This window comes from Syngnathoides biaculeatus, chromosome 3, assembly GCF_019802595.1.
Source record: "Syngnathoides biaculeatus isolate LvHL_M chromosome 3, ASM1980259v1, whole genome shotgun sequence".
NCBI classification, from domain to species: Eukaryota; Metazoa; Chordata; class Actinopteri; order Syngnathiformes; family Syngnathidae; genus Syngnathoides; species Syngnathoides biaculeatus.
Genome location: NC_084642.1, coordinates 36,223,650 through 36,245,803, shown reverse-complemented (window position 1 = coordinate 36,245,803; position 22,154 = coordinate 36,223,650). Strand labels below are relative to the sequence as shown.

Sequence of the window (22,154 nt, the reverse complement as noted above, 5' to 3'; positions counted from 1 at the left end):
CATACACTTCTAGAATGTAAAATGACGTTTGTGGTAAAGCAGTTGTCAGTTGTCTTGATAATGTTACCATAAGAACAAACTGGGTGGTGACGTCAGACTGGAGCGGTTGCAGTTCGTTCAGCTGTGGGTTACACTGTTTTGACCTGTTCACTCATTCCACAGCCTTGTGTATCTACAGTACAGCACTCCAATGCATGCACTCTGCTATCTTGAGTGGAGGATTAAGCTTTATTAGCGTTCAACTAGTTCACTCGCCATTAGTTTAGGGATGCACCGATATTTTCGGCTTGGAGTGCCTTTGTTGGATCCAAGCGGGGAAAAAAATCCAAACTACACGACTGACTGTTTTACGAAGACAAATGAATTTGATTGAACAATGATGTAGGTAAAAAAAAAAAAACCCTTGGGGGGAAAAATAAATGTATCTCTAACTAAAACTTGTAGAACTGCCATTAATATGTAACATTTCAAAGTGGCAAAAACTGTCAGTTGTTTTGATCTCGGTGCATCTCTGCAGTTATTGCATCATAAATCCTGCTGCCCCATGATTGGCTGATGATTACTTTGCTAATTGCATGTTCTGTTTTTCTTTCTTTCTTGCACTCTCACCGCCTCCTGCCATCTGCCCCACGCTTCTTTTGTTTTTTTTTTTTGTTTGTTTCTCCTGCTGTTTTATTCATGGGAATTAACTTTTACTGGGCCACGGTGTTTCCCTGGCTGCCGCTCTTTCTCTTGGCTGACTTTGTTGTCATGTTTACCGGTGCATGGCAAATCACAGCCCAACCGGCGTTTTTTCATTCCACCCCAGTCCTCAGACCTGTGTCAGTCCCCCAACTGCAGCCCCACCCACTCCCTTGAGGTCCGCCTTAATGGGGTGGGGCCTCGTACACCCAATTCCTTCCAGCCTAGGATGGGGTCTCCCCTTATGCATCCTCGCACCCAGACCCTCCCTGCCAAGCCCAAAGTGTCTGAGAAGCCTCTGCTGTCTACCAGATCCAACCCACTCCCCAACACAATCCAGACTGCCTCCACACCCAAGTCAGAGCCCTCCACACCCATCCAGCCTTTAGCACCCTGCATCCCCAACAGCCCCCGTGTGAGGCACCTCCCTCCCCTTAGTATTCCCCCAAAGCTTTCCATTCCTCTGTCTCCCGTCCCTCCTATGTCACCCCTGCGCCGCCACCACCTACACCCTGACCACAATGGCAAATCTTTCCCCAACTCACAGGTTACCCCCCATCCTTCCCCCAGAGGAAGCCCTCTCCCCACTCCCAAAGGCACCCCAGTGCACACACCAAAGGACAGCCCAACTGGGACACCTAGCCCAACACCTCCACCGAGCCCCTCAATTGGGGGCATGCCCTGGAGGACGCGCCTCAACTCCATCAAGAACAGCTTCCTGGGATCACCACGTTTTCATCGCAGGAAAATGCAAGGTAGTTTTGTAGTAGAGGGTTGACGTATTGCGACTGAGTTTGTTCAGTATGTATCTCATAGTTTGTTAGTCAACAAAAGAAGTGAGCCAAAAATTAATGCAATCCATACAGTACATTGAACACAGCAGTATGCATAGATACAATGAGGGAAAATATTTTTGTTTTAAAAAGTTCAATTGTTTATAGTATAAATACTTATTTGAAAGTGTGTTGTCTTAAACAAAAGTTTTGTTTAAGTCTGTCTTCTTCCTACCATTTTGGAATTGAGCTCATTATTTGATGCCCGTCAGAAGCAAGGAGCTGTGATTAAATTTCTTGCTGTGGAAGGGGTCAACCATTAAGATTTTCAAAACAAAAATAAAAAAAACCTTCAAACAAGCATTGAATTTTTCAACCCTGAAAATTTTTGAAAATCAATTACAGTAATAGTAATTCAAATTAGATTGGGATAATTACTTTTGACCACCAGTCACAGTTATATATGGCTGAAAGCTGAGATGTGATTGACTGAAATAGTTGAGATCATTTTAATCATGTTTAATAACTTTCAGAAAGTCATCTTGAAAATGCGCTGTCTTTCATACTGTAAACATAATAAAACGGGCAAACTTGGTGATGATGAAACATAACATAATATGATGTTGGAATACAGAAATTATGCAGATCGTTTCCAAAGCATTAAAAAATACTTTAGATTATTTTGAGCAAAACTACATTTGTTTTCCCAGGTATGTGCATTTTACAAATCAGAACGTTATGCTTTTAAATCATTTTAATGGTTCAGTCTGAGCTTGTTTAACAATGCAAAAGAACAACACATGTTTTCTCAAGGCACTTTACATGTGGAGTAGGACTTGAAACATGATTTTTCTACAGGAACACACATTTTTACAGGAAAACCAAATTAACTCACATGAGGAAGGACTGTACTACTCAGAGAGACAGCAAAATCAGTTTACTGTTGAGTGTGCACTCACACTGTTTACATTGTTGCTTGGATGCTGATGAATTGAATGTTTTGCATTCCATCAATAAAAACTGGCACGGAAATATAAAACTAAAATAAAACACCTTTCTTCATGTTTTCGAAATTAGCTCTCAAGACACACACACATTCAAACGTGTACTGACTAAGTTCTTGCATGTGCAGTTCCCACACAGGAAGACATGTCCAGTCTCACCCCAGACTCTTCTCCAGAGTGAGTAGCACAGCACTACACTACACATTATGATTCCCCGGTATTTGACACAGTATTTTGAATTGAGAACTTATTTTGTAAGTATTTGTAACTGTACGAGTTGCCCGTTTTTGGACTTTTTTTTTTTTTATAAATTGATGCAAATGAAACTTCCTGTATTGATTATTTGTGACACTTTTCAAAAAGGAGTATTAGTTGCAGAAGTGCAAGATTATTTAAATACCTGTTTTGTAAGTTCGGGTTTTGATGCTATCTATGTTATTTTTATGTAGACTTGCAAAAAAGTCCTGGTTTGGTAACTTCATCAACCTGGAGAAGGAGGAGCAGATCTTCATCGTGATCAAAGACAAACCTCTCAGCTCCATAAAGGCAGACATCGTCCATGCTTTCCTCTCTGTAGGTCTCTTTCGCTGTCTCTTCTTGAAAAGTATTCGTATCAGTGATCAACATTTCAGCTTTTATTTACGGGTATTTACAGTTCGATATAATACATAACTTAGAAGATGACAGCTTTTGTATGAATTCACCCGTTAAAGGTGTAATAAACAGCAAAACAATAATGTTGTCCGAGTAAAAAAAAAAAGGCAGTGGTGAAGCTGATGAAAATAGTGTTCCCTCATTATTTGTGGGGGTTACATCCCTTCTCCCAACGTGAATCTTGAAAATCCTTCAATGATCAATCCAATTTTAAAATGCCTATGTATGATATATTTTGTATTTTTGTGTCCAAAAGCCGCACAGAACATATTCCCCCACACAATGACGGTGGACGGTACGGTGCTGCAGCTGGAAAGGGTTGGCTTCACAGTTCTGAGGACCCGGGTTCAATCCCAGACCCTAACCAAAACAGGAAAGAAAAATACCGATAGTAATGATAATGTAAAAAATGTGTGAGCTGTAAAGGCTCCAAAAACAGGGTGGTACTCAATGTATACCAATCCATTTTTAGAGGAATGCATGAGCAATGGTACAGAGACTGTACCAAAACATCCAAACCAATCTTTGAGGAAAAGGAAGGTCGGACTGAAATGTGTTTATGAATAAAGTATAGAGAAAAGAAACTCTGACGGAAAGTTAAATGGACTGACAATTCAGAAAACCTTTACCGAGGTGATGAAAAACCCCAATGTGTTAATCTACAGCAAAAATGTCAGGTGGTCCAATATATTTGGAGGGGAATACATATTTATATACATATTTATTTATACTCAATAGGTTTACTATATACTAAGTACTTCATTGCATTACCAAACTCGTAACAAAACTATATCGAAATAAGATCTTTTAGGGGCAGTGTCCAATGTAATAAACATTCAGTAATAAAGTTAGAAGAAGAGATGATCAAAGATAGTTTATAAAATGTGTTTTTCACAGGGTTTGAAGAATTTATGCCTCAGAGTATTGTTTTATTTATTTTATTTCTATCCTTATGCAGCGTTCATGTACCACTATTCATTATTTTGAAAGATAGGAGTGTTCTGTGTTCATTGATGATCTTCATTCGCTCGTCAATTGTATTTTTAATACATTGTGCACGAATGGTAAAATCTGAGCATTTACATCTAGTCTGATCCAATCCAATACTTGGTTTTATTGTTGATATCGGACCAATTTCCGATCTCAAAGATCGGATCAAGACACCCCTGACTGAAACTGCCACATGTCACGGTGTGCTTTCATGTAACATCGAGTATTTTGTTACTTTATCTCCCGTTTTCCTTCTTTTTGTTTTGTTTTGCTCCATGCTGCAATAAAATCTGCTTCAGTCATCCTTAAGTGTTCTGCTCTCCTCCTCAGATCCCCAGTTTGAGCCACAGTGTCATATCCCAGACAAGTTTTCGAGCTGAGTACAAGTCCACAGCTGGTCCAACAGTTTTCCAGAAGCCTGTAAAGTTCCAAGTGGACATCACCTACTCAGAGAGTGTCACTGCCACCAAGGAGAATGGCATCTACTCTGTCACCTTCACACTCCTCTCAGGTCAGCTACAAGTGTATTGCACATCACTATTTTATTACCCTGTGACTGGTCATTAAATTAACTAAATGTTGAAAAACCTTCAAAAGAAAACAATTAATTAAAGTGAATGCTCAAAAGTAAACTAAATTTAGTTCACAAATCCACTGTAAAATATTACAGTCTTCTTTGTATTATGAGAATTTTTGACTGCCTTAAACTTGGGTGAAATGCATTTTTAATTCATTTGCCAAATCGTATTCCACTTGACTGCAGAGTATGAGATAAATACGAAGAGGAAATATCTGTAGGCTTCAATTTCAAAGGAGTCCATATTAATTCATCCACCCATCCATTTTCTGAGCTGCTTATCCTCACAAGGGCCACGGAAGTGCTGGAGCCTATCCTAGCTGTCAATGGGCTGGAGGCGGGGGACACCCTGAAATGGTTGCCAGCCAATCACAGGGCACATGGAGACAGACAATAGTCGCACTCATCATCACACCTAAGGGCAATTTAGAGTCTCCAATTAATGTTTTTGGGATGTGGGAGAAAACTGGAGTGCCCAACCTACACAGGCATGGGGAGAACATGCAAACTCCACATAGGTGGGGCTGGGATTATACCCTGAACCTTAGAACTGTGAGGCCAATGCTTTCTAGCTGTGCCACCGTGCCACCCATAATTGAAATGTCAGCAGTAATTGTAACCAGCATTGTGCACAGTGCCTTATATGATCATCCATGGAACCACCTTGCGGTAATTCAAGAATCTTAGCTTTAGGGCTGCGAGGATTTCATTTTAGCCCAGAAAATTGTCTCCAAATGCCTATACCAGCCAATAAACTATTCACCTGCACCTTGGTTTTAAAGCATCCCATGTACATGACACAACAATTAACTTTTGTCATTCCAGTTTGAATTGTTTCCTAGAGGTGGAAGTGATAGGGGTGAATGGAGCAAACCATGACACTTCCAATAGAGGGTGCTTTATTTTTCTTATCAAAGTATTACGTTAGAACCAAGTTCTGTGGCCCTAAACTTTTCCAATTGTTTTAAAAAAACATACAGTTTGAAAAAAAATGGGGGGTGGCTTTCAAATTTTAGCAGTGTTTGGATTCATCTTCGGGGTTCGTCAACAGCCCCCAAACATGCTTCTTTGGTCGCTCCCATTTTGAAAATATTTTTTTTAATCCAACAAACTAGGCAGTGCTTATAAACAATTTATTTTATTCTTATTAAACTGTCTTAGGGCAGAAAGAGGTTTACACTCTGAACTAGTTGCCACTCCATTGCTGGGCGCATAATTAACAACCATCCAAACATTTTCTTAGCCGTTTATCCTCACGAGGGTCACGGGAGTGCTAGAGCCTATCCCAGCTGTCATCAGACAAGAGGCAGGGTACACCCTAAACTGGCTGTGAGCCAATCGCAGGGCACATAGAGATAAACAGGCACACTCACAATCACACCTCGGGGAAATTTAGAGTGTCCAATTAATGTTGCATGTTTTTGGGATGTTGGAGGAAACCGGAGTGCTCAGAGAAAACTCACGCAGGGACGATAGAACATGCAAACACCACACAGTCAAGGCCGGGATTTGAACTCTGGTCCTCAGAACTGTTAGGGAGATGCTCTAACAAGTCTTCCACAGTTCCACGTCATTCCAGAGTAGTGAAGCCCAAATGGAGAATGGAGAAATCCTTCAGCGCAGTAGTAGTTTAAGCAATATTATTACTGCAGATGTCTGGTTAAAATTCAAATCCCAGCCTCGCCTATGTGGAGTTGCATGTTCTCTCCTCTACCTGCATGGGTTTTCTCCGTGTAGTCCAGTTTCCTCCCACATTCCCAAAAACATGCCTGCTAGGTTAATTGAGGACTCTAAAATTGCTCTTAGGTGTGAATGTCATTGCAAATGGTTGTTTGTTGATATGCCCTGTGATTGGCTGGCAACCAGTTGTGGGTGTACCCCGCCTCCTGCCCAAAGATAGCCGGGATAGACTCCAACATCCCAATGAGCAGCTCACACAATGGACAGATAAACTCTCTGATTAAATTTTACCTACTAGTTCACAAATTCTGAGAATTCATTCAACTCAAGTATGGGTCAAGAGGACAGTAGATAACAGGTCGTTAAATCAACAGCCATGCTCGGTTCACATAATGAGAACCTTAAATGCTTAGAAGTCAATGTTCAATTTCAGACTGAAGTTCTGAGTAGATTCAGGGATATGATTGATGCCACAGACCCTATTGGATGAACGCGACGTGATCCTGGAAAGTTTGGAGGAGCTTTATTCAATGCTCAAAATTTATTTGGTCATTGGTCAATTTGGTCATAAAGACCGATTATATCAAGGTTATGGTCTTAAGGGAGGCTTTAAAGTGGAATGATCTGATATTCATGAGACCTATTTTTATTACAGTGGGCTCTGCAGCCGAACCATTCTGACCATTAACATTTCTTTTGTAATAAAATGACCTCGCAGAGAGCCTGATTTGGTTTTTGACTACTTTGTATTCCTGATACTGTGGGGATCTGATAGTTAATGGTCAAGGCACTGATTGGGAGGAAAAACCATTACTCAAGTAAGACAAACAGAAGAAATGTGCTATAATTCATCACTCAATGGAGTATTTCATCAGGTCTGATCGTTGGTCTGCAATACAACTGTCAGTAGTGGATCAATATGTCAAACCTGAGTCTCTGTTTTTCCCATATGCGTGTTGATAGTGTCCAGCATAGTGCTGGGTAACCTATGGATAGATTTTCAATGTTGTCACCACCACCACCGTTAGACCAATCGGATAAATTAACTATAGAAAAAAACTTCACGCTTCACCGATCACCTGTGTTCTCTGACCTCTATGGCACACAAGATGGCGTGATTGGAAACTTATCCATTAGATTCCACAACAATCCTTAACAGGATCTCTCTAATAACTTGTGTTCTGTGCTCTGCTCAAACGCATGTATGTTCGTTTCTAGAAAAAGGGGTGGGGCCGTCTCCATCAAGTTTAAGGCTGCACATCCACAGCAAGTCGGGATGGCCCAAAAGAAGGGGCAGTCATCTACAATATGCAATCCCTGTTTGTTATATAAAAAAAAAAAAAACTACCTTAAAGCAAAAAAGTTCTGTATGTACCTTGCCTGTTCTCCCCTTTTTTGTGTGAGTTCAGATACCAGGGTTTCCCTCTGGAATCCTGCCAAAAAAAATTTATTTTAATAAGAAAATGTGAGGTTGTGGTTGTCAAAAAGGATAGACAGGATGACACAATGCTTACAAAATGACAATATCACACTAAAACCATATTATACGTACTTCAATCTGGCTGGATTTAAATCAAGGGTGTTACATGTAATATTTTCCTCTCTGGGTGTCTTTCATAACACTTCATGTCTTCTCACAATATTTTGCTCAATCATCAGGTCCCAGCCGTCGTTTCAAGCGTGTGGTGGAGATTATTCAGGCCCAGTTGCTCAGCTCCAATGACCAGCCCGGCATACAGCCCCAGATATCTGGTAAATCCACCTACTCTGCCTTTATATGCCCCAAAGCTTTTCCTCACAGCTCCCTCCTGCTTCACTCGCCATCCTGGCACTGATCGCAGCCACACTCCGCTTTGGCCCACACAGCAACTGCTTTTGCACACAACATCCCAACGTGCATGTCGTCGTCAACATACCATGTTCTCCAACACACACACATACACACACACACTCTGTATGAGGTAGTCACAGGGCTCGAAATGTGTAAAGGGCCATCCATCCCCACTATGAGTCATTCCCTTGAGAAGAAAACACAGATATTTAAATGATTGGCTTTGAATTTACATTATCCTTTGTTTATTCAGAGAAGTTATCATTTTGCTAACCGCTGACCTACCTGAACCCATGAATCAGAAATTATGGTACACAATCATATTTTAGAATGGACTGGGTGTTTTGAGCTGCCTATAAACAGACAGATTAAAAAAAAAAGAAAACCAAAGTATGATTTCACATTTTTGTGTCTTAGTGTGACGTTGTAGCATTCTCTTCATTTTTCTTTGGTAATCAATTTGATAATGACCCCTTCTGGTAGTGAAGCAGAGTAACAACTCACCTTAATGTCATCACACTGCTTTGTTTTAATGTGTTGCTGACAATGCTGCTATCAGCACATAAGTCAAAAACGTAGTCTAGATTTTGGGCACTACAGTTGGACAGGAACAAAAAAAAATTAAAAATACTCCCAAATATTTTGTTAGGTTATGATGCGTCCAAACAACTAATATGCTTATAAAAATGAAACATTTTCTCTGAAATATTATTTTCAAATATGAAGAATCTTAACATATTAAAAAAAAACAAGAACAATAGCTGTAGAAGAGAATCACTGTCCTCTGAGAGCCTCTCGGCCAAAATGAGTGCTGATCGACAGATTCTAGACTTAGCTGTGGCCCCATATAGAGTTGTATAATAAGTAAATAAATAAGTGAAATTAAATAATTGAATTACAAGAGGAAAATTTGCGACCAGCCCTCATTACAACACTTTCCTATATAAAATAAACAGCAAAATAGTCCTGACTTCAGGTTGATCATTACTGGCCAATTATTCAATTTCTTCTGCAGTTTGTGTGGATGTGGAATCTCACATTGCAGCTTATCTTTCTGTCATTTGTCTTGTCTATACACACTTGCTTCTTATCATCCACAGCATCTCCCTGATCTCACTTGGAACAATGAACAACTTGCATGCCAAGTTAAATGTGAACACAGCTATTTTTACACATAGAGTTTGGCATGGTTAACAGTAGCATGGGCGGCTCTAGCTGTGCCAAACTCTGTGTGGTTGGTTCTGGATGTGCTGCTTGCAATATGATACAGTTTTCTGAATTACAGCATGTTTAGCAGGCACGTGCACAGACATTTTTGGTGGCAGGTACTCAAGGCAAAACAAGGCACGCACCCACAGCCAAAATTATTCACACAATTAAGAAAAAAAAAGTTATGTGTATGTAATTTTTTTGTAGTGATTTCTGTTTACACAATCAACATGGACAATAATTTAACTGTTTGAAAAGCAGGTAAAAGAACAGTGTACATTGTAGTCTCAAATGGTATTTTTTCTGATATGCAAAAAAATGACAAAGATAAATAATTTCGAAAAATGATTGGCTATTTTAAAACCTACAACCTGGTCAATTTATTGAAAAAATAGAGAGGGGGAAGGAAAAATAAACAACTGAGACACATGATTTTACAAGTGCACACCCCCTCTATAGGGTTAATGTGGATGTGGTTAGGATTAACCGATCACATTCAAATTCTTGTTTAATGGGAGTCAGCACACACTACTTAAAGTAACTCAGATTAACCCCTAGTCAATTGACATGGGAGCATATATTTAATTCTCCCAAGGACTCAAATATATGTCCCTCAAATATCAAAACGTCATTTTCATGAGAGTGGGTGTTTAATTTTTCATTTCTTTCAGATATTGATGAATGACTAAATTAAAGGGTCTTAGCAAAAAAGGCACATTTTGCATACTGAAAAAAAAGGGTAAAGAAAAAGGGTAGGCGCTTGTACACCACTTTGGGTCTATGTGGGCATGTGCCTGATGTTTAATACTGTATTGTGTGTTGTAGTGCATCAATGTCACAGATCACATGATTGCTCAGAATATTTCAATCCATTCAGTGTTGGAGGAAATTATCAGACCTCATATAAAAATTCTTTTGACCGGTATGTTTTAACACAATGTTGAGTAGGATGTGTTAAAGGAATTTCCTTCACCTTTCAAAGGAACTATAAAATATGCATGCATTAAAATATGCACTAATTACTGTTCGGATAAGATTATTTTTCCTAATTAGTATATAAAACCTGGAGGCTACTTTGGATTTTCTTTCTATTTTTCTCAGCTTTCTTTCAATTATCAGTTGTATTATAGAGCACCACATGCCGAGACGTATCGCTCATGACGATGTATATTTTTTAAACAATTTTTCTTTTATGAAAAACAGTAGCTGTACTGACAGTGGCGTTTGCTCTCAGATGGCTGTCAATGCTCAACCCCTTTTCTAAGGAAAACCTCCAAGCGCGGTAAGACCCAGAGTGGCTAGAATATCAAGGCAAAAAAAATCTTACATTTGGCTTTGACCCACACTGGCAACATCCTGGAAGCAGTCACCATCACACCCTGTTTACACTAACATCTGTACCTGAACGTGTGTGAGTAAGCTATAGAAATAATCATGCATTTACAGCAGACTCCCTTGAAAATGAATTTTTGGTTGATTAGCAGTTACTTTTAACAACGTAGTTAGTTTTGTTTCTTAAAGATAGTGGCCAAATTTATGCTGGCTATTTGGCAGTAAACAGCAGAGTATACAGTTGATTTAGGTTTAGTTTGCTAGTTGCATAAGGGGAATCAGAATGAACCTTGCTGCAACCAGCTGGCATCTTGCAACCAAACCACGGAGGCATTATTTCAAAAGAAACACGTCAATGGCATTGTGAATGAACTTGGCCCTTGATAACATTTTAAAATGAGAATAATATTAATATATTTGACCAGTGAATAATAAAAGAAAGAACACTGCATCATGTACTGCATGAAAAAGTGGCTATATGCATACGAAAAGTCTGATTTGTTATGTTTTAATTAAAAGAAACATTTGTGTTAGTCTGTCTGTGATATTATACATATACCTCTGCAAAACTTTGCATGGTAGTTAACACTGTGTTGTGCGTCCTTCCTCATCAGCTTTCCATTTTCAAAATTCACCATGGTAACACGTGATGTTTAATGAATGCAAGTCCCTGTGTTTCTGGAGAGAATAGCATGGTAAGTTAATAACGCCAAACAGGTCAACAAGATGACAGACATTTGGAGATTAACCTGAAGCATAAGTAAATGTGCATTTATTTGTCTGCTGTACTGATGCATGTTTGATTCCACTCTTGAATTTTCTTATTGCACTTACCAATTGCCTTTGTCTTAATGGATGGATGTTGTTGTGATGGAAGCAAGATGATGAGCTAAAAGGAGCTTTGGAAGACTTTTCTACAATAAAGGACGGCTCTTTGCCGTGCCTGATATCTGGGGGACTTTAGAAAACAGCCCAAGCTGTAAGAAATTGCTGTACATTGTATCGAACATGAAACACAACAAATATCAAAACAATATTAAGACTAACAATATGTAAATAAATATTCAATTCTCATTACAATATACAAGACCTCCCTCTTGCAATGACATTAGGCATACAGCAGGTTGTTCATTTTTCCCTTTTTTTGCAGTCTACACCAAAAGTCTTAAAGCAAGGCCCTGGGGCCAGATCCCCCAAATGTTTTCATGTGGCCAACGAAAGCAAATCAGAGGATTTGAAAATCACAGATTCGTGTCCATTTTTCTGTCTACACTTGATTGCATGGAATTTCATCAAATAATTCTGAATTATGGCAAAACATAAGACAATATCAGAGTGTAGATATTTCAAATAAACCAGAATGGATTAACTGTGCATGAATGACAAAATGATCACTGTGCAAGTTGTTTAGGTGATTGTAAAAAATTGAATGAAATGTCATGAAATGTCTTGGACTGTTCCACTTAGCTCTCCATCTCAGCAAAGGAAAATGAGACTGATGCAAACATTGCCATTAATTTGACACTCATGAGCCCTCACCGATGTTTCTTCATGACAACATACAATGTCTCCTCTGTATTTGTATAGTGTCTTCAATTCTGTTTTATGGTTGATTGAGTTTGGGCCGTCTTTATCGAACCATAGTTATAGTTTATTTTCCCCAAGTTGGGGTTTGTTTGGTCTGGTTTCAATATTTGTAGTAACTACACTGGGATATGGATCAAATCAACCTATTGAGACCATGGACAATCACTGGCTGCAGTTCAGATATAGTGAAATTGTGGTCCTTCCTCAACTTCATCCAAATGACTAATGAACCAGTCAATCATTTTTTTTTTTTTACCCTAAATAACACAATGGTGACCTTGCAGATAGTAAACAGATACAGTATGTTAAAACAGCTCATCTTTTCACCATGTGAAGTTACATAAATTCCTGCTGTGCTTTAGCGAGATAGAACAGCCATTGCATTTTCCTATTAAGAATTTGCATTGTGTTTCATCATTATGGTCATTAGCAGTGTTTCATGTATTAATCTGTGCAGCAAACAGTATAGTTTGCATTTTTGCACATGCCTCTCACCAATATGAGATTCAGACAACATGGTTAGCTGTGATGCATTTTGAGTCATCCACCCATCCATTTTCAGAGCCGCTTATCCTCACAAGGGTTGCCGGAGTGCTGGGATAGACTCACACCTAGGGGAAATTCAGAGTGTCCACTTAATGTTGTGTGTTTCGGGGATGTGGGAGGAAACCGGAGTGCCTGAAGGAAAAGACATAGAGGCACGAGGAGAACATGCAAACGCTACACAGGTGGGCTGGGATTTGAACCCCAGTTTTCAGAACTGTGAGGCCAACGCTCTAAAAAGTTCCCCCACCGTGCTGCCCCATTTTGATTCATATTGATTTTTTTTTTTTTTTTTTTTTACCGCTGGAACATACACTAAATTATGGGGGACACTGATGAATTTTTCAAACCTATCAGCCAAGTTGGATGAGAAAAAACAAGATATTATTGAAAACACCTCTAATTTTATAATTGATCTATTGATGATTAATCTCCCACAAGTAATGCTTAAGTATATTCCAGGTTAACCAGTTCTCTTGGAAAGCGTAGCCAAGTGATTTGTGTACAGCCATTGAGTCGAGCATTGAAGCTAATGAAATGTTTTTTTTCATTTTACAAAAAACGTTAAAAATATAATGAGCTGTAAGGATGTTATTACATGCACTGACCATCCACCTCGTTGTGATTACTTGCAGAATACAAGAGCATATTATTCTTTTAAAAAGATGCTGTCACGTCCCATCGGAAACGAGAGTAGGACCCAAATGCAGGAACTCGGAAGACGCAAGGTAGTTCAAGAAGAGACACGTTTATTATATGCAGAGGTAGGGGATTGAGCAGGCAGTCCGGTGCAGCAGCGGTAGTTCGGACGTCGGGCGAAGAGAACAGATGAGCGGACAGGCAGGAGTCGGTACACGGGAGAACAATCAACGCAGGCAGAAGTATCGAAGGAGTCAGGCTTACGGGGTTGGTCGGAGAACGGACGAAGGTCGGTACACACAGGTTCAATCAGGGATACCGGAGCACATGAATGGGACATGAAGATCATACGAACTGGCCCGGCCAGTTGTCATCGCGGTCATATAAATCCATAGCATAATCAGGCTGCATAAGGCGCAGGTGTGCACCTTCCAATCAGCGCAACCGCGGACACGCGCCCAGCCCTGGGTTGCAGTCAAAGGTATAGAGACAGTCCAGGAGGGGGTTTAGCAAGCAGCCTTGTGGTGAGCCGGTGCTCGGTGTATAGGTGGAGGAAAGGTGGGACCCGATTCTCACAGTCTGGCATCTGTTAGTCAAGAAGTCCTTGATCCAGGTGCATGTGAGAGGAGGGAGGCCTAAGATTTCCAGTTTCATCATCAGAATGTCTGGAATGATTGGATTAAAAATCTGGGCTATAATCCACAAAGAGCATCCTAGTGTAGCTCTGCAGTTGTTCAAGCTGACTCAACACAGCATGCAGATCTATCCTGATTGTATGCCGGTATGCGAACTGGTCGGAGGCGAGGTTGGGGGTTGGCAGTCTTTGATGTACTTGAGAACCAGCCTCACACTTCATAATGGCAGGTGTCAGGGCAACAGGCTGGACACCTGCTGGGCACATGCTCTGAGCACCATGCCTGGTACTCCGTCCTCGCCAGCAGCCAGTAATTGTGGTCTTAAATGGAATCATTCAAAATAAATAATTTATTTGACATAACATTTTTATTTTAACCCAGCATTTTAAAATTAGCTAAGATTGTTTCCAGATGTAGTGCATAGTTTAGATTGGTTAGCTCTTTGAGATTTGATGAGATATTCATACCTAAATATGTAATATTTCCAATGGGAATAGGGTAATTTGGGATTTGATCTGCAGGAGTCCAAGATTTTGCTGTTTTTGTGAGGGTGCTTGATTTTGTCCAGTTAATCGTCTGATGTTTTTAAAAATGCCTTTAATAAGGATGAAGACTGCCTGAAGAGAATACATTGATCCCTGTAAATGGAGAAGAAATAAGTATTTGAACACCTAAGAAAACCAATGTTAATATTTGGCACAGTGGACTTTGTTTGCAATTACAGAAGTCAAATGTTTTCTGTAGTTGTTCACCAAGTTTGCACACACTGCAGGAGGGATTTTGGCCCACTCCTCCACACAGATCATCTCTAGATCAGACAGATTTCTGGGCTGTCGCTGAGAAACACAGAGTTTCCGCTCCCTCCAAAGATTTTCTATTGGGTTTATGTCTGGAGACTGGCTAGGCCATGCAAGAACCTTGATATACTTCTTACGGAGCCACGCCTTGGTTTTCCTGGCTGTGTGCTTTGGGTCATTGTCATGTTGAAAGACATAGCTACGACCCATCTTCAATGCTCTGACTGAGGGAAAGAGGTTGTTACCCAAAATCTCACAATACATGGCCGCGGCAGACGGATCCGTGCAGTGTCTCCAGTGATGCGGACTTTGTATCGGTTCGTTGTGGGGAAAAAGGAGCTAAGTCGAAAGGCGAAGCTCTAAATTTACCAGTTGATCTACGTTCCTACCCTCACCTATGGGCACAAGCTGTGTGTCGTGACTGAAAGAACAAGATGCCGGATATAAGAGGTCAAAATGAGTTTCCTCCACAGCGTGGTTAGAGATAGGGTGAGAAGCTTGGTCGTCCGGGTGGGGCTCAGTGTCGAGCCGGTGCTCCTCCGCATTGAAAGGAGACAGATGAGGTGGCAGGGACATCTGATCCGGATGCCTCCCGGACGCCTCCCTGGTGAGGTGCTCTAGGCATGTCGCAACAGAAAGAGACCAAGAACTCGCTGGAGAGACTATGTCTCTCGGCTAGCCTTGGAACGCCTCAGGATCCCACCGGAAGACCTGCAAGAAGTGGCTGGGGAAAGGGAAGTCTGGGTATCCTTGCTGAGGCTGCTTCCCCTGCGACCCAACCGGGACAAACGGGAAATGGATGGATGGATGGATTAATTAAAAGTAACGAAATATTATTTCAAGGTCTTTTTGTAGAATCTAACATGTCTTCTCCGAACCACTTGGTAGAGATGACGTGATGTGACACATTTTTTCCTCTTTTTTTCCCCAATACAAAACATTGCAGTCGTCAACTGTACCATGGTAAAGGATGTATCGTAGAGCAATGAAATGGTATTTGCCTCCTCTAACAGACTGATTTGACAAGATTAGCCCAGTGATCGTAAACGACGGAATACTATTGCAAGTGTAGATGTTCTAGACATTGCAGGAGTCAGCCTCAATGCCATTGTAAGAGATCAAATTTATGTTGTAGTCTGATCCAGGCATACCCAGTCAAAGCAAAATGATACTTTAAGTCTGCCCTGTGGTTGGCTAGCAACCAGTTCAGGGTGTACCATGCCTACTGCCCGTTGATAGCTGGGATAGGCTCTGGCACTCCCAGGACCCTTATGAGGATAAATGGGTCAGAAAATGGATAGATAGATTCTTTAAGTCAGAGCAGATAATGTGTGATCGTAAACAATGTGTGAGCTCAGACAAATTTACACATTCCTCCAAGATGTTGCCATTTACAAAAGTCTCGTTTTCTCAAGCTCCACTTGTCTTCTCATTCCTCTCTCCATGTTAAACCCATTGCTCATTTTTTTTTATTGTTTTCTCTCTCTCTCTCTCTCTCTCTCTGTTTTTCTTTTCTTTATCCGTCTGTGTAGGCAGCCCGTTGAGTAACTTCTTTGACGTAATTAAACAGCTTTTTACAGACGACAAGAACACCCAAGCCTCCCACACCCCTGGTGCTCCCGTCGAGTCTAGCTCCCCTACCAAGCATGCTTCTGGCGGCAGGCCCCACCAGTCCCCGCCCAATGACTCGAAATGCCCTGCTGGCAAAGACAAAACAAAGATGGCCACCAGCAACAGGACACAGGAACAACTTTAAGGAACAGTATCTGTGCATGTCTAGATTTTAAAAAAGGTGGTTAACAGGCCAGGAACAAGATGGAGAGCTGCTCATGTTGCCCTTTAGCTGGGACACACAAATCAACAACTACATATTTGCCTCTGGATTTTATACAGCATCATGGATATAGCTATTTAATTTGATTCATAGTCAATGTATTGTAGCTTTGTTGGCTCAGCCATCTGTCACGAGTTCTGCGGGGTGTTCACTGATTTTGTTTGCTCCTCCCATGTTTGATAGCTTGACTTGTTTCTGCCACCAGGGATCATCCACAATAACTATTAACCTTGGCGCCTCCTTGAGACCGGCCTTCATCACTGCGAGCGTCTGATGAAAAGACTTGAGCACCATCCCCTACTTCACTCCACTTTCCTCTCTTCAAGCCCTCTCCCAGTCCATTTCACCAAACCACACCACACCACCCTCTACCTAGAACAGTTGTAAAAACAACAACAAAAAAAGCCTTAAGACAGTGATGTTTGTCAATTCACACACATCTTGTACCTTAATTTTGCTTCAGTTCCTTCCATGTGTTTACCTACATAAATACACGCCTGTGTACAGTACACATAACATGCAGGATGTAATGACTTGCACAAGATCATAGAAAGGAAAGAGAGACAAATGGAGATTGACCAACTATGCGGGCTTGGATTCTTGATTGAGTTCTCTTTTTTTTATGAATGACGGGATTTTTAAAAATTTTGTTGTTTGTTTAAAATGTAGCCCCAAACTTGTGCAGGGCTCCGGATGTTGCATATATTAATGATCTTCTGTTGTACAGACTAATGATTGTTTAGTAGGCACAGAAACTGTTGTTGTGACGTGTTTTAGATTTATTTAGAAGTTCTCTCTAGTCAAGGCCTGGGCACATCAGAAGCTTAAAAAAAATAACAATAAAGCATTAAATCCTAAAATTACAAAAAAATTGACAAAGATGGTGGATAAGGTGGATGAGGGTAAAAAAGATTAGTTTAAAATATTCTGTATTCAATCAGCTGTCAAAGTTTGCTACAATTTACCAATTGATTTATCTATCTGGATTTGCATCCCCACTGCTGTTTTTAGATTTCGGATTTTCAACATGATCATGCTAAAATCACTAATTATAAAAAAAGTACAGATTTTGATGATCGATCATGAGCATTAAATGATGGGATATTTTGCAAACACTTTGTGGAATGAGAAGGGAACTGTCATGCATTGTTTGTTTGTCTTGACCTGTTGGGACTGGGCCTCACTGATGAGATGTCACATTTTTCTTTAGCACTTTTAATGAGTGTACCACAACATTTCAGCCCTACATTTAAATTATTATTATTTTTATGATCTACTGCAAGCTTAAGACAACACTGAATCAGTGTGTCTATTTTTTTTACTTTATTTTCATTCTTAATTTATTTTCACTTATTTATATGTAATTTGAAGAAACATTTTTTTTGTCAAATGATTTGCTTTAGCCATATTTATTGGTTTAACTTATTTGGTCACAGAGACCTTTGGTGGGGTTTCATTTTTTTTTCCATCATTGGGTGATAGAAACCATGTAATATATCTTCAGGGGAAATCCTTTTCCGTAAAGTAAGAATGTAGACGTAGCTCTTTGAAAGGAAGTATCTCTTTATTGCTAATTGCCAGTGTGTGTGATGACTCAGATTTTATCAACAGCTCATCCTATAGATAGGACAGGTTTACTTACAAACTTGTTTAAACATCGAGGATGATTACTTGTTACCTTTGACCTCCTGAGGCTGTTTGCATGTTCAGCATTTGTCTTTTCTTTGCATGTCGTTAAAGGACTTGTTCTCCTGGTCCAGTTTCTCTTTCAGCTTATTTATGTTGTCAATGTACCTTTGTTTTATTTATTCATAGTTTATCACTGTCCTTGAACCTTTTGATTGACTGTGCATACCGTTAGCACACAATTCATCTTCCCTACTTCTGTCTCTCCACATGGGACCTTGCTGGTGACCAGGTGACACAGTCGGCTGAGTGGCCATTTGTCTAATCAGAGAGATTTTTAAAGCAATATCTTTCATTGTTCGCTTTCCTCCTTTTCTACATTGGGAATCCAGAGCACACCAAATGGCATAACTGAGTAGGATCTCCACTGGCAATGCTTTCCCTTGTGATGTTACTGTGAACAACTTCAGTGCTAAAGGAAATAAATAAATTGACTTTGGAGCTGGATATGCCTTTACTAGAACTATTCGATTTGAGGTTTCTCAAGGGCATCACTTTGGGTGGGCTGAGCACATGACCTAATTTTGGAGAGTACACTTTCTGAAATTTAATCAAATGTTTTAGATCTTGAAAAAAAAAATACATTTTGAGGATGACACAAAATAGGGCCAGCCTCGACACTAATAGATAAGGATAATCATAATCTGCTTTATTGGCCAAGTGTGTAAAAACACACAAAGAATTTTTCTCTGGCAGTTGGTGCTGCCCGAGTACGACATTGTGAACAAAGAACAACAAAGTAACAATAACAAGAGACATTCTGTTTATAGGAACTATTCCTTATAAGAGTTACAGATGTATAAGTTTTAGAACAGATAACAGATAAGAGTGTGTCAACGCCCCACATTGTGTTAAGCTTGTACAGAGTGCCTTTACCCATTCGTGTTTCCCGTTATAGACCAGTGCAATGACAATTGTGCAAAGGGAGCGGTTTAAAGTGTGATAGTCTACAGAATATATTATTAATACTAATACTGATTGGACCAGCAGGATGTGAGGGTGTACCCCGTATTGGCACAAGGCAGGAAATAGTAGGTTCACTGATCAATAATTTAATGACTTAATTGCAAGAGGAAAATTCTTTTTGAATGCCTGCTAGTTTTGACTTGCATTGATTGGTAGTGCTTACCCGATGGAAGGAGCTGTAAGAGCTGATGGCCATGATGTAATGTCATAATAATAGTAATAATTATAATAATAATCCATCCATTTTCTTCCACTTATCCGAGGTCACATCACAGGGGTAGTAGCTTCAGCAGGGAAGCAAAGACTTTCCTCTCATTAGCCATTTCATCCAGCTCTTCCAAAGGGATCCCAAGTCGTTCCCATGTCAGCCGAGAGATGAAGACTTTAGCATATCCTGGGTCATATCTGGTGGTCTCCTCCTGGTGGCACGGGCCCAACCCACCTCATCTGGCTCCTCTTGAGTAATCACCACCCCAGTCTGCCAATCCAGAGGCTCTTTCCCTGATGTCCGCACAATGTTGCAGATGTGTTTAAAGCAGGACAGCCCCTCAACGTCCAGTCCTTGAGGATATCTGGTTTAATCTCTTCGAGCGGGAATCTGGAGAGTTTTTTAACCACCACAGTGACCTCAACCCCAGAGATAGGAAAGCCCACCTCAAAGACCCCAGACTCTCCTTCTTGCCAGGAAGGCGTGTCAGTAAACCTGAGGAGGCTTTCAAAGTATTCTCCCCAACGACTCCAACATCTCAAGTCGAGGTCAGTAGCAGTCATCCACAGTAAACACAGTGCTGATGGTGCACTGCTTCCACCTCCTGAGAGGGGCTGGACCACAATTTCCTCTAAGCTGTTCGGGAGTCATTCTCAAAGGCCTCACCGAACTCCTCCCATGCCCAAGTTTTTTGCTTCAGCGACCAACATGTGGAGCATCCCTCGAGAAACCAGATCCTCTCCGACAGCAGAGCTCAATCACGGGACTGCGTGCCATAGAAAAAAGGTCAGTCAACGTTCCCTCTAAACTGCGTGCATGCACAATTGTGCACCGCTGATGCAGTCTCTTCGTAGATATTCTGCGTTGCACGCAACAACAACAAAAAAATCCAATGTAAATTGAAAGTATAACATACAGCTATTCAGTTTGTGGCATTTTGCAATGTGATTCAATGAGTGAGGGATGACTGGTTGTTACATCCAATGGCACAATTCACATATGTACTATAAAAAAATAAAAGAAGCCTCTGGTTTCTTTTAGGCAGCAGACAGAACTTTCTCTAACAACGACTGCTTCTCACCACACTTTCTTTTTCCTAGTTTACCTTACACCTGCACCCCCATCCCCGCTCGTAAAGACGTACACTCATAATTACAAAAGTTACCACTCATAATCATAAATGTTGCAGTACTTACACAGCCATCAACATGTTTTATAATGCCAGCGTCCACCACCGCTGCTTTAGTTTGCAACATAGTCTGGGCAACATAGAGCAAAGACAAGCTAGACATGTCAAAAACAGGACTCGAGAGTGGACCCAAATGCACGACTCAGGTGAAAGGTAAGCAGTGAGGAATAAGCCTTTATTCGTTCCAGCGTCAGTTACCAGGGAGTCAGTCCAAAGAAGCAGCAGGATCAGTAACGGCAGGCTTACGGGGTAGATCGGGAGACAGGCGTTGGTTGGTACACGGGAGGTTGGCGTCAGGAGTACGGAACTGCGGGAACGAGGCATGTGAGGCAACGATCTGGCGAAGACCAGTCGTCCCCAGGGTCCTATAAATACTGGGGTTAATCAGCCAGCATGAGGCGCAGGTGTGCACCTCCTAATCAGCACCGGTGTACTGGGCCACGCCCAGCCAGGACTGGAAGGCAGGATCATGACAAGACATGCTGTTCATGTTTACTTTCGATTTTAATGGAGAAGGTTAAAAAATAAAAAGGTGTTGTTTAACATTGGGGCTGACGGCACCGGGGAATTAGCACCTACATACGGGAAGAGAGAAGGGGGGTAGCCATCTAATACATGGAAGGGGGCCATACGTGTCGATGCCGGACGAAGAGAGTTGTGAGCGTATTCCACCCAGCTGATCTGCCGACTCCATGGTCTGTGGTTGCGAGAACCCAGGAATTGGAGTACAGTTTTCGAGTCTTGGTTGACCTGTTCGGTCTGGCCGTTGGACTCCGGATGCTGGCCCAAGGTCAGAGTTGCCTTGGCCCCAATAAGGGAGCAGAACTCCCTCCAGAATAGGGAGATAAATTTAGGGCCCCTATCTGACACCACGTCTGTGGGCAAGCCGTGGTCTTGGCAAATCTTATCCAACAGGAGCTCAGCGGTCTGTTTGACGGAGGGAATATTCGGCAGCGGAATGAAGTGGACCATATTTGAGAACCAGTCCACCACCGAAAGACCAGCAGTTTGAATCTGCAAACTCAGGAGACCAGTCACAAAATCTAGGGATATGTGGGACCATGAGCGTTGGGGAACAGACAACGGACATTGCTCCCCAGCAAGCCATTCTCGTGAGGGTTTATTGGCCACACAAACCAGGCATGCATTGACGTATTGACTTTTCTTAGGTTCGGCCACTAAAAGCGTTGTTCCACCACTGACTGGGTCTTGGCCATGGCACATGGTCCGATTCGTGTGGGCCCATTCACCTTCCCCCTCAGGGGGGGGATGACAAATAGGCTATTGGTGGGGCATCCGGCTGGGCTGGGGGAATCTTTCAGGGCTTCCTTCACTTCGA

At 41.2% G+C, this 22,154-nt stretch overlaps 1 protein-coding gene across 5 annotated transcripts in view; it reads left to right on the top strand.

The window, feature by feature from the left end:
• LOC133498592 (serine/threonine-protein kinase BRSK2-like) overlaps window positions 1-18,861 on the top strand; it is a 159,876-nt gene extending 141,015 nt beyond the window's left edge. For 3 of the 5 annotated variants that reach the window (XM_061815631.1, XM_061815630.1, XM_061815634.1), the window contains 6 exons: window positions 779-1,436; window positions 2,587-2,635; window positions 2,908-3,031; window positions 4,433-4,613; window positions 8,019-8,111; window positions 16,465-18,861. In XM_061815631.1, the coding sequence (XP_061671615.1) occupies window positions 779-1,436; window positions 2,587-2,635; window positions 2,908-3,031; window positions 4,433-4,613; window positions 8,019-8,111; window positions 16,465-16,688 (1,329 nt within the window). In that variant the 3' untranslated portion in view covers window positions 16,689-18,861. The remainder of the gene's footprint in view (window positions 1-778; window positions 1,437-2,586; window positions 2,636-2,907; window positions 3,032-4,432; window positions 4,614-8,018; window positions 8,112-16,464) is intronic. The other 2 variants (XM_061815635.1, XM_061815632.1) reach the window with 2 other exon arrangements.
• The last annotated feature ends 3,293 nt before the right edge of the window (window positions 18,862-22,154 follow it).